Here is a 12,817-nt window from a genome sequence, read left to right as displayed (position 1 = left end):
GCCATATATTATACTTTGTACCTTGTATATTATGTAGGTATGCCTTTAAAAAAAAAGCATTTTCTCAAATCATGAATAAGACGAAAAGACAACCTTCAGAATAGGAGAAAATAATAGCAAACAACATGAGTGACAAAGAATTAATCTAAAAAATATACAAGCAGCTCATGCAGCTCAATTCCAGAAAAATAAACGACTCAATCAAAAAATGGGCCAAAGAACTAAACAGACATTTTCCAAAGAGGACATACAGATGACCAACATACACATGAAAATTTGCTCAGTCATGTCCGACTCTGTGTGACCCCATAGACGGCATCCACCAGGCTCCCCCGTCCCTGGGATTCTCCAGGCAAGAACACTGGAGTGGGTTGCCATTTCCTTCTCCAATGCATGAAAGTGAAAAGTGAAAGTGAAGTTGCTCAGTCCTGTCCGACTCTTCACAACCTGGCCCACCAGGCTCCTCCATCCATGGGATTCTCCAAGCAAGAGTACTGGAGTGGGGTGCCATGGCCTTCTCCCACTAATTATTAGAGAAATGCAAATCAAAATTACAATCATATATCACCTCACACCAGTCAGAATGACCATTATCAAAATACATACAAACAATAAATGCTGGAGAGGGTGTGGAGAAAAGGGAACCTTCTTGCACTATTGGTGGGAATGTAAATTGATACAGTCACTATAGAGAACTGCATGTAGATTCCATAAAAAACTAAAAATAGAGCTACCATATGGTCCAGCAATCCTACTACTGGGTATATACACAGAGAAAACCATAATTCAAAAAGACACATGCACTCTAATATTTATTGCAGCACTGTTTACAATAGCCAGGACATGGAAGCAACCTGAATGTTCATCGACAAAAGAATGGATAAAGAAGATGTGATACATATATACAACGGAATATTATTCAGAATAACATTTAAAAGGAACAAAATTGGGTCATTTGTAGAGAGGTGGATAGACCTGGGGTCTGCCATACAGGGTGAAGTAAGTCAGAAAAAGGAAAACAAATATATATTAATGAGTATATGTAGAATTGAGAAAAATGATCTTATTTGCAAAGCAGAAGCAGACACAGATGTAGAGATCAAACACATGGCCACCAAGGGGGAAAGGAAGGAGTGGAAGGAATTGGGAGATTGGGATTGACATGTACACAATATTGATACAATATATAAAATAGATAACTGATGAGAGCCCACTGTATAGCACAGGGAACTCTACTCAGTGCTCTGTGGTGATATAAATGGAAGGAAATCCAAAATAGAGGGGATATATGTAAACGTATAGCTGATTCATTTTACTGTACAGTAGAAGCTAATACAACATTATAAAGCAACTATACGCCAATAAAAGTTAGTTAAAACATAGAAACATGTCTTTCTCTTCTTCTGTATGTTGAAAAACGCTCATGAAGTCGAAACTGAAATGTCTCTCATTTAATGGCATCTGGAGATGCCATTCCACATTCTCTAAGAAATGTCAGTCACTTCCTTTGGACTCATACATATTGATCACATCACAGTGAAAGCAACTGAGTTGAATTGTAATGATACACTTGATTTAATCTAAGAAATTCTCAAGTACACACATCTTTACATCATCTGTGTCCTGCACAGATACTGACATCGTCGTGCATGCCCAGTAAATACATCTGAATGAATAAAATAGATGAAGACTGTATGGCTACTTCATAGTCAATTAAATTCAAAGCAGTATAATTTCATTAAGACACTAAGCACATTTGTAACATTTACATAATTGGTATAAAAATATTAAAATGAATATTTACTAATAGTGTTATTGCTATTTTGCTCATTTAAAAACTGTTGCAGATTTTTTTCGGTGTTCCCATAGATAGGCCCTCTGGGGCCAATTACAGGATCCAATGAAGTTTTAAGTGACTGAACAAGAAGTTTTAATAAAACAAAGGGCATTCATCTTACCATTCCATTGCCACATTTTGTGCCAGGTGCAACCAGGCCAAAATCCTTAGAATCATGGTATAAATAGAAGGTTTTGCATTCACTGGTATTCTGTTTCAGATGCTTCTTAAGGTGGTAGATCTTCTCTTCTCCAAGGACAGAAGAGTGATGCCCACCTGTGCAAAATATCTTTCCACATTTGATATCTCTGAAGGGAAGCAAGAATATTCTCACACTTGGGACAAGAAATAGAACTTTAGAAACTAGGCTGGCAGTGGAGTGGCCTGCTTATTTTTTTCTAAACCTAGGCTTGTCAGAGCCTACGAGAAGCCAGGTAAGCCTCTGGACAAAGTCCTGACCCTGAAAACTGAGATGAGCAGACAAAGATACTAAATGGCTATATTTCTTTATGATACCTAGGCAATTCTCATAAAGCAATATTAGCTTAAGCTTACAGGAGAATATTATTAGTAATTTGGATGAGCATAACTTGAACCAGTAGCATATTAGGCACCTATCGACCTGGGGAGTTCATCTTTCAGTGCCCTATCTTTTTGTCTTTTCATACTGTTCATGGTTTCTCAAGGCAAGAGTACTGAAGTGGTTTGCCAGTCCCTTTTCCACTGGACTACATTCTGTCAGAATGTCCACCATGACTCATCTGTCTTGGGTGGCCCTACACGGCATGGCTCATAGTTTCATTGAGTTAGACAAGGCTGTGATCAGTTAGACAAGGTCCATGTGATCAGATCGGTTAGTGTTCTGTGATTGTGGTTTTCAGTCTGTCTGCCTTCTGATGGAGAAGGATAAGAGGCTTATGGAAGCTTCCTGATGGGAAAGGGGGAAACTGGGTCTTGTTCTGATGGGTGGAGCCATGATCAGTACATCTTTAATCCAATTTTCTGTTGACCAGTGGGGCTGTGTTGCCTCCCTGTTATTTACCTGGGGCCAAACTATGGTGGAGGTAATGAAGATAATGGCGACCTCCTTCAAAAGATCCCATGCATATACAGCTACACTCAGTGCCCACAACCCTGCAGCAGGCCACCACCAATCCACACCTTCACTAGAGACTCCTGGACACTCTCGGGCAACTCTGGGTCAGTGTCTTGTGGGGTCACTGCTCCTTTCTCTAACAGGAGATGGCAAGAGTGAATGGTGACGTTTTAGGAATCTGCGAGCTAAAATGGACTGGAATGGGTGAATTTAACTCAGATGACCATTATATCTACTACTGTGCGCAAGAATCCCTTAGAAGAAATGGAGTAGCTATCATAGTCAACAAAAGAGTCTGAAATGCAGTACTTGGATGCAATCTCAAAAATGACAGAATGATCTCTGTTCATTTCCAAGACAAACCATTCAATATCACAGTAATCCAAGTCTATTCCCTGACCAAGAATGCTGAAGTTGAATGGCTCTATAAAGACCTACAAGACCTTCTAGAATTAACACCCAAAAAAGATGTCCTTTTCATTATAGGGGACTGGAATGCAAAAGTAGGAAGTCAAGAAACACCTGGAGTAACAGGCAAATTTGGCCTTGGAATACGGAATGAAGCAGGAGAAAGGCTAATAGAGTTTTGCCAAGAGAACGCACTGGTCATAGCAAACACCCTCTTCCAACAACACAGGAGAAGACTCTACACATGGACATCACCAGATGGTCAACACCAAAATCAGATTGATTATATTCTTTGCAGCCAAAGATGGAGAAGCTCTATACAGTCAGCAAAAACAAGACCGGGAACTGACTGTGGCTCAGATCATGAACTCCTTATTGCCAAATTCAGACTTGAATTGAAGAAAGTAGGGAAAACCACTAGACAATTCAAGTATAACCTAAATCAAATCCCTTATGATTATACAGTAGAAGTGACAAATAGATTCATGGAATTAGATCTGATAGACAGAGTGCCTAAGGAACTAAGGACAGAAGTTCATGACATTGTACAGGAGACAGGGTTCAAGACCATCTCTAAGAAAAAGAAATGCAAAAAATCAAAATGGCTGTCTGGGGAGGCCTTACAAATAGCTGTGAAAAGAAGAGAAGTGAAAAGCAAAGGATAAAAGGAAAGATATACCAATTTGAATGCAGAGTTGCAAAGAATAGCAAGGACAGATAAGAAAACCTTCCTCAGTGATCAGTGCAAAGAAATAGAGGAAAACAATAGAATGGGAAAGGCTAGAGATCTCTTCAAGAAAATTAGAGATACCAAGGGAACATTTCATGCAAAGATGGGCACAATAAAGGACAGAAATTGCATGGATCTAACAGAAGAAGAAGAGGAGGCAAGAATATAAAGAAGAGGTGGCAAGAATACACAGAAGAACTATACAGAAAAGATCTTCATGATTCAGATAATCACAATGGTATGATCACTGACCTAGAGTCAGACATTCTGGAATGAGAAGTAAGTGGGCCTTAGGAAGCATCACTAGGAACAAAGCTAGTGAAGGTGATGGAATTCCAGTTGAGCTATCTCAAATCTAAAAGATGATGCTGTGAAAGTGCTGCACTCAATATGCCAGCACATTTGGAAAACTCAGCAGTGGCCACAGGACTGGAAAAGGTCAGTTTTCATTCCAATCCCAAAGAAAGGCAATGCCAAAGAATGTCCAAACTACTGCAAAATTGCACTCATCTCACACACTAGTAAAGTAATGCTCAAAATTCTCTAAGCCAGGCTTCAACAGTATGTGAACTGTGAACTTCCAGATGTTCAAGCTGATTTTAGAAAAGGCAGAGGAACCAGAGATCAAATTGCCAACATCCACTGGATCATTGAAAAAGCAAGAGAGTTCCAGAAAAAAAAAACTATTTCTGCTTTACTGACTATGCCAAAGCCTTTGACTGTGTGGATCACAATAAACTGTGGAAAATTCTGAAAGAGATGGGAATACCAGATTACCTGACCTGCCTCCTGAGAAATATGTGTGCAGGTCAGGAAGCAATAGTTAGAACTCCACATGGAACAACTGACTGGTTCCAAATCAGGAAAGGAGCATGTCAAGGCTGTATATTGTCACGCTGCTTATTTAACTTACATGCAGAGTACATCATGAGAAATGCTGGGCTGGATGAAACACAAGCTGGAATCAGGATTGCTGGGAGAAATATCAATAACCTCAGATATGCAGATGACACCACCCTTATGGCAGAAAGCCAAGAAAAACTAAAAAGCCTCTTGATGAAAGTGAAAGAGGAGAGTGAAAAAGTTGGCTTAAAGCTCAACATTCAGAAAACGAAGATTATGGTATCTGGTCCCATCACTTCATGGGAAATAGATGGGGAAACAGTGGAAACAGTGGCAGACTTTATTTTTAGGGGCTCCAAAATCACTGCAGATGGTGACTGCAGCCGTGAAATTAAAAGACGCTTATTCCTTGGAAGGAAAGTTATGACCAACCTAGATAGCATATTCAAAAGCAGAGACATTACTTTGCCAACAAAGGTCTGTCTAGTCAAGGCTATGGTTTTTCCAGTAGTCATGTGTGAATGTGAGATTTGGACTATAAAGAAAGCTGAGTGCTGAAGAATTGATGCTTTTGAACTGTGGTGTTGAAGAAGACTCTTGAGAGTCCCTTGGACAGGTAGGAGATCCATCTAGTCCATCCTAAAGGAAATCAATCCTGAATATTCATTGGAAGGACTGATGCTGAAGCTGAAGCTCCAATACTTTGGCCACCTGATGCAAAGAACTGACTCATTTGAAAAGACCCTGATGCTGGGAAAGATTAATGGTAGGAGGAGAAGGGAACGACAGAGGATGAGATGGTTTGCTGGCATCACCGACTCAATGGACATGAGTTTGAGTAAACTCTGGGAGATGGTGATGCACAGGGAAGCCTGGCATGCTGCAGCCCATGGGGTCACAAAAATTGGGAGACGATTGAGCGACTGAAGTGAACTGACTGAACTTGAGTCAGGACAGTAAATTTTTTTCTTTCTTGCATAGAGCACATCAGTTGATTCTCATTTTAAAAAATCTATAAGATTGCTATTATCATAACCCCCTTTTCACAGATGATGTAACAGTTGGAAATAAAGCAAATTAAGAGACTGCCCATTTTTAGAAGTGTATTTAGAAGCAAAGTTGAACTTGACTCTAAGTTTTTATCATTGCATTCAGTACAGATCCTGTTCGGGAGAATACAGAAACCATGTCATACATCAGAAACAAACCCAGAAGATGGGTTTAACACATGTGTTTTAGAAATTAGATCTAATATTCAATTCTCCCATTCTGTCTTCAGTGTCAGTGTCTATCATTCTTTCTTCTAATGACTTTCCTTCTTTCTTTTTCTTTTCCCCTTTTCTACCTATTTCCCCCTCCTTCTCTTTCTTTCTATCTCTTTCTCTCTTTTTTGCTGTTTCTTCCCCTCCTTTTCTTTCTAAGAATCTTAAATCTTTCCCATCCTTCTTCCTTGTATTCCATGATTTTCAGTTACAAAATACAGAACATAAAAACCAGTTAATTCCATCAGGAATGTGTGCTCTCTCCCTTCTTGCTCCCCTTTCTTTTACAAAAGCAAAAATTTTAGTTGCTCAGTCATGTCCAACTCTTTGCCACCCCATGGACTGTAGCCCACCAGTCTCCTCTGTCTGTGGAATTCTCCAAGAAATAATTCTGGAGTAGGTCACAATCCCTACTCCACAGGATCTTTCTGACCCAGGGATCAAACCCAGATCACCTGCATTGCTTGCAGATTCTTTACCACTTGAGCCACCAGGGAAGCCCTCTCTTCCTAATCCCCTGAGTGAAAAAGAGAGACTGTCGGCTATTGGAATAAAAGCTGTTCTGATTTTGCAAAATGCTTTGAGAGGGCACATGCTTTTCCTCACAATGTACTTACTTTTCTTCACAAGGAATTAAAATGCGTCCCTTGTTTTTGCAGTATCCAAATTTATTTCCAATTGTATTCATCTTGTAGCAAATATCAGAACTGGCTTTCGCTTCTGGGATCCAAAGCAGTATGATAAAAGTAAAACAATGACAACATGAATGTGACAAATCATAAATGCCTTACTTTTCTAATATTATTGAAATTTCATTATCACTTACATAGTAGTGAAACAGAATGGGATAAATAAATAATTTTAAAACTATCTTATTGCCTCAGGAGGATATTTTAGGAAGGAATGTGGATATAAAAAAGAAACAAACATACCTTAACCCACATACTTAGATAGTTAATGTGTGTGTGTGTGTGTGTGTGCGTGTGCCTTCTCAGTTGCTCAATTGTGTCTGACACTTTGCGACTCCATGGACCATAGCCCGCCAGGTTCCTCTGTCCATGGGATTCTCCAGGCAAGAATACTGGAGTGGGTTGCCATTTCCTCCTCCATGGAATCTTCCCAACCCAGGGATTGAACCTGTGTCTCTTACATCTCCTGCATTGACAGGTGGCTTCTTTACCACCGAGCCACCTGGGAAGCCAGTCAATTAATATTAGAGGTAAAATCAATGAATATTAAAGGTTTTATTTAGAAAGGTGCCAGGTCATATCTTCCATAAATGACATTATCTCCAATCTTGCCCCCAAATTCCTAAAGGACAGTAACAGAGAAATAGCAGCTATTATCTTTATCCATCATTCACTATCACTGTCTCTTACCATGATCAAACAATTCAGAGCACTGATCATCCTGGGTGGGACAGTTCCCCATGAAGCAGTAGCCTTTTGCGTTCTTGCAAGGAAATCCATTTACTTGGAATTGGTCCTTAGGACACCCCGAAGAGTGGCCAGTGCACCTCTCAGGAAAATCACATTCAGTTTTTGCTGGCCTGCATATAGACCCTGCTTTTTTCATCTGTGGAAGAAAAATGAAGAGATTGATTTTTGGGCATCCTTAGGCAGGCAAGGAAGGGTTAGTTGGTAGGAGGAAGTAAGTAGGTTGACCCATTTAATTTAAAAGAAGTTTTAAGGATGGGTCATGAGATCGTGATTTCCTTCTCCTTTCCACTGAGAATTACTATCTTTATTGGCTTGTATATAATTTTAGGAATGACAAGCTGGTGGTATTGAAATTTGGTATTAGAACAGCCTTGGGGCAGAGTTAGAATGGTTATAAAATGGGGAAATGAGCTTGTGTTCTTCTCATCTTGCCTTCTTCATTCCTTCGTCCCTCTCTCCCAGCCCACCATACACAGAAAACTGGGAACCCCTGACTCTAATGAGAAATCTCCACCACTCCCAAGAAATCAGATCTTTTCAGAAGAAACTAATATATAATAGTTTATATATATATATAAAGCCAGCATATATATGTATATGCTGGCTTTCATTTAGGGAGGGCATGACATGGGAATATTCTCCATTTAGTCATTCAATACGTATTTGATTGTGCTGGGGTTTTGGAGAGATTTGAAGATGAATTAAACACACTTCCTTTCCTTTTTAAGTTCATGATCCAGTGGCATTAAGGAAGAGTCAGTGAATGCTTGGACAGAAGCATTTGGGTTTCTGGTAATCTTTCCTAGGGATCTATCTCCAGGTACTAGTTACTATCGCTTTCCAATTCCAGTATAACTGTTTTCGCTGTTAGTTCACTGCAGTTGGGGTGCCATTTTCCCCCTCAGCTAAGGTGAAATCGTCTAGTAGTCATTGAAAAAAGACCAAAAATAATGTTGGTTGTATGACTCCACTTCTAAAATTCTAAGCACTGCTTACCCACTTCTCCACTTCCCAAACCACAGCACCTATCAGGGTTTAAAAGTCAGAGCATTTCAGAAGAGGCTCTATTGAGTACCAGCATATCTGGCTGCAATCTGGGATTGGTAATGTAAGGTCACCCAGTGATCAGACAACTCTTTGGTTCTATGTATACTTAATAAACTGAAAATAGAGAAACCCAGTCCTAGCAAAGTCTCTTACCTGGCAAGATTCACAGCATTCTCCTTCAGCACAAGTGAACCCTGGCTTCAACATACATTTGCGTGCATCACAACAAGGATTAGTGCAGTCCTGGCAATTACCAGAAATGAAAGATCAGAAGTGCTTTGTACTTTGGCTCCTGTTTAAAGAGTTCATTTACTGTGTTTCTGTGGAACTTAGCCTTAGTTGTTTTTCAGAGTTCAATTTAAATGCATGGTCCTTGACTATGATATGTGTATGAAGGCTACTGCTTACAACTAGAGTTTGGGACTTTTACTTTGTTTCCTTCCCTTGGAGCTGTTCAGTACTCCACAAGCCCAAAGTTTGTGACCATTTTGGCACCAGGGGCCAGTTTTATAGAAGACACTTTTTCTATGGACTGAGAGTTTGAGGGATGGTTTCAGGATGATTTAAGTGCATTATATTTATTATACCTCCGATGATACGATGGGAGGCAGAGCTCAGGTGGTAATGTGAACAATGGGAGCGGCTGTAAATACAAATGAGGCTTTGCTCACTCTTGCACTGCTCACCTGCTGATGTGCAGACCAGTTCCTAACAGGCTACAGACTGGTCCATGGCCTGAATTAGGAACCCCGAAGTAAGGTATTTCAAGTGGTAGAATGAAGCTGTAGCAATATTCCAAACAATGCACATGGGCAAAAGCATCAGTTTCCGAAGTTAAGATTTTCTTCACATTTAATCCTAGACATTTGAAAACTAGAAGCTGTCACCTCTGGACCTGTCACAGTCTCCACTCTGATCATGGAGTCTCTTTGTGGCCATCTTACTACACTTCTTTTGAATTGTGCAATGTCTACAGAATAGCTACTAAAAATGTGGTCCTTGGACTTCCAGCATCATCACAATGTTACAGGTTGGTAGGAATAGGATCTCATTTCTACTCCAGACATACTGAATCAGAGTCCACATTCTAACAACATGCCGGGGTGACTGATGAGCACTTGATAATGTGAGAAGTCATTATCTAGGGCACATATCTATATGATGAGCTCTTGAAAGAAAGAGCTTCTATGTAGGAGAAAAGCAGATTAAGAATTAATTTAAAATATGTCTGCAAGGCTTACTCTAAATGTTCCAGAGACTGCTATAAATCTGTGTACATTTGGAAGGTTTCTGCTCAATTAAACTTTCTAATAATGTGAACTGGTCAACAGGGATATAGACTAGTGTCATAAGGCCTTGAATCAAACTCAACTGACTGTGAGGGATTTTGTAGAACAAATCCTACTGTGCAAGAGAGATTGGACTTAAGGAGACCTATGGGCCCTTCGCACTAGAAGAGCCAATTAGCATATAAACCAGGCTAATGAAATGCTTTGGACCTGAGGCAACATCACTATACACAATTCACGACTTGGGAAGAAGCTTTGCAAAGAGGCTACCCAACAGCATGTTTCCAATTCTTCTTTTTTTTTTTTTTAAAACATACTTGTTGAAGCTTTACAAGGATTACCGTGGTTGACTAATGGCTACATCCCTGCCTAGGTTCTAGCTGAGTTGACACTTTGTAAATTGAAAAACAGCATCATTTGCAAATACCTGAAGAAGGCCACAATCACACTCCTCTCCATCATCCAACCTGTTGTTTCCACAATATGGGTAATCAGAAAACTTGTCAGAAAATGGAACATTGAACATGCATGTTAGACTGTAATCCTTGAGAAATTGCTGGTACTGGGTTTTGCTGCATTTACTGAATTTCAGTGCAGGAATGCTAGAGATAGGACAAGTTAAAAATAAAGATTAATCATATCAATGCATAGTGGTAGAACAGCTGTGAAAATTCTATGAAGAAATGAGAACAAAAAACAAAGAGAGGACTGCTCTGGTGGTCCAGTAGTTGGGAGTCTGCCTGCCAGTGCAGGGGACGTGGGTTCGATCCCTGATCCAGGAATATTCCACATACCTCAGGGCAACAAAGTCCATGCGCCACAACTACTGAACCCATGCTCTAGAGCCTGTACACCACAAGAAGAGAAGCCACTGCAGTGAGAAGCCCATGCACCACACCTAGAGAATAGTCCCTGCTCCTCTCAGCTACAGAAAAGCCCACACGCAGCAACCAAGACCCAGAGCAGCCAAAACAAAACAAATAGAAATGATGGACTCAAAGTCCATTTACCTTTCTTATTCTTGCCTTACTGTTACAGCAGAGCAGTAACGGGGCTCTTTATTATATGAAATGTCTTTTTGAAATACAGCCAACACAGGCTAGTTTAGTGAAAATATTCAGACTATATATCTTCCAGAATATGCTTCCTGAAGCCTGTGTGCATATGTGCTAAGTCACTTCAGCTCTGTTCACCTCTGTGACCCTATGGACTGTAGCCCACCAGGCTTCTCTGTCCATGGAATTTTCCAGGCAAGAATACTGGAGTGGGTTGCCATGCCTTCCTCTAGGGAATTTTCCCAACCCAGGTATTGAACCCACGTCTCTTGTGTTTGCTGCATTGGTAGGCAGGCTCTTTACCACTAGTCCTACCTGGGAAGCACCCTGAAGCCTACATCTAGGCCAATTGTATCTGCTGTTTCCATGTCACTTCTTATTGTTCCACTTGAAATAATCTATATTTTTGTCTGTCATGTATGCAAGATTACTAGCTTCTCAGTACAGGGTCTGAATCATATTCAAGTTTTTTAAAAAATAAGCACTAGCTAACAGGATACCTGGCAAAAATTGTTCTCTATAACATTTCTTGAAGCAATTTATTTTCGTAAACTTCCTAGGAATGAGATATACTTCTTTTCAAAATGAAACTCACCTCCCTTCTACATTCCTCTGGTTTTGAGTCCCTGCTTATTATTATTGATACAATGATTAACTACAGATGGATTTTTAAAGACATTTGAGAGGGATGGTGTGTTTCCCTCCCAAATATTACTAATTATGTAGATAATGATGTAAAATTAGATATCAGTTACTAAGTTCTTATCTAGGATATATTAGGAAAATTCCAGATAATAACCATAGTGCTACTTATTCAGTTGTGACCCCATAGACTACAGCCCACCATGCTCCTCCTGTCCATGGGATTCTCCAGGCAAGAATACTAGAGGGGGTTGCCATTCCCTTTTCCAGGGGATCTTACTGACCCAGGGATCAAACCTGGGCCACCTGCATTGTAGACAGATTCTTTACCCTCCAAGCCACCAAGGAAACCATAGCCATATAATAACCATATAACCCTGTAACACTGAGTTTTAATCAAAGTCATTCCTCCAATATTGAAATATTTTCTCTATATTGTTGGAATCTCACCTTCCACCACTGTTCATCACACATTTTTCCAAATCACAGGTACACGGGTAATCATCATGACTCATCCCAAGGTTATGCCCCAACTGGTGTGCCATTCTGCTCGCAATTGCATTGAGGTCAGGTAAAAGATCCTGAGGCCAAAAAAGTCTTGCATTAGAAACTTCTATAAAATAGCACACTACAGTACATAAGCTTTGAAGTAGTCGCTAAGATCTCGTTTCTAGCTTCTGGCTAATTAGTATCTTATCTGAGAGATTATGAACTTAATTATCTTCCATTCTTGCACCTTAATTTCCTCACTTATATAATGAAGTTGGACAAAACCTTTTTATGGTCTCTAACATTTGTAATTTTTTTGTGTGTGAAGCAATACTCATTATTGATTTTATATAGACTCATTCTTACAAATAGCTCAAACTTATTAATTAACCTCCCAACAATAAAATAAACATTATTGATTATCTCCTGTTACTAGATATTCAAAGGGCATAAAAATAAAAATATGTGAGTTTAGGGTTTTCAATTTATAATCTCACATTAGGCAATAATGTGATACAATCATGAGGAGGGAGTTACTACTGTGAAAAAAGTCAGAAGATCAGTAATGGAAAATCAAAGGCAGCATTGATTGCTATCACTGTTCTTAGTTCTATTTTATATTTTAATTTCTGTGTTAGTGGAAAATTTTAATTTCTGAAGAGGGGTGGGATATCAGGTTA

General features: G+C 39.6%; 1 protein-coding gene across 1 annotated transcript in view; it reads right to left on the bottom strand.

Moving 5' to 3' along the window:
* ADAM7 (ADAM metallopeptidase domain 7) overlaps positions 1-12,817 on the bottom strand; it is a 55,805-nt gene that overhangs the window by 17,539 nt on the left and 25,449 nt on the right. The window contains exons 11-16 of the mRNA XM_010848225.1: positions 12,099-12,229; positions 10,379-10,553; positions 8,816-8,905; positions 7,556-7,751; positions 6,794-6,896; positions 1,959-2,145 (exon numbers count right to left, since the gene is read on the bottom strand). Coding sequence (XP_010846527.1) covers positions 1,959-2,145; positions 6,794-6,896; positions 7,556-7,751; positions 8,816-8,905; positions 10,379-10,553; positions 12,099-12,229 — 882 coding nt within the window. The remainder of the gene's footprint in view (positions 1-1,958; positions 2,146-6,793; positions 6,897-7,555; positions 7,752-8,815; positions 8,906-10,378; positions 10,554-12,098; positions 12,230-12,817) is intronic.

This window comes from Bison bison, unplaced genomic scaffold, assembly GCF_000754665.1.
Source record: "Bison bison bison isolate TAMUID 2011002044 unplaced genomic scaffold, Bison_UMD1.0 scf7180017864261, whole genome shotgun sequence".
Lineage (NCBI taxonomy): Eukaryota > Metazoa > Chordata > Mammalia > Artiodactyla > Bovidae > Bison > Bison bison.
This window is presented reverse-complemented; position numbering and strand designations above follow the sequence as displayed.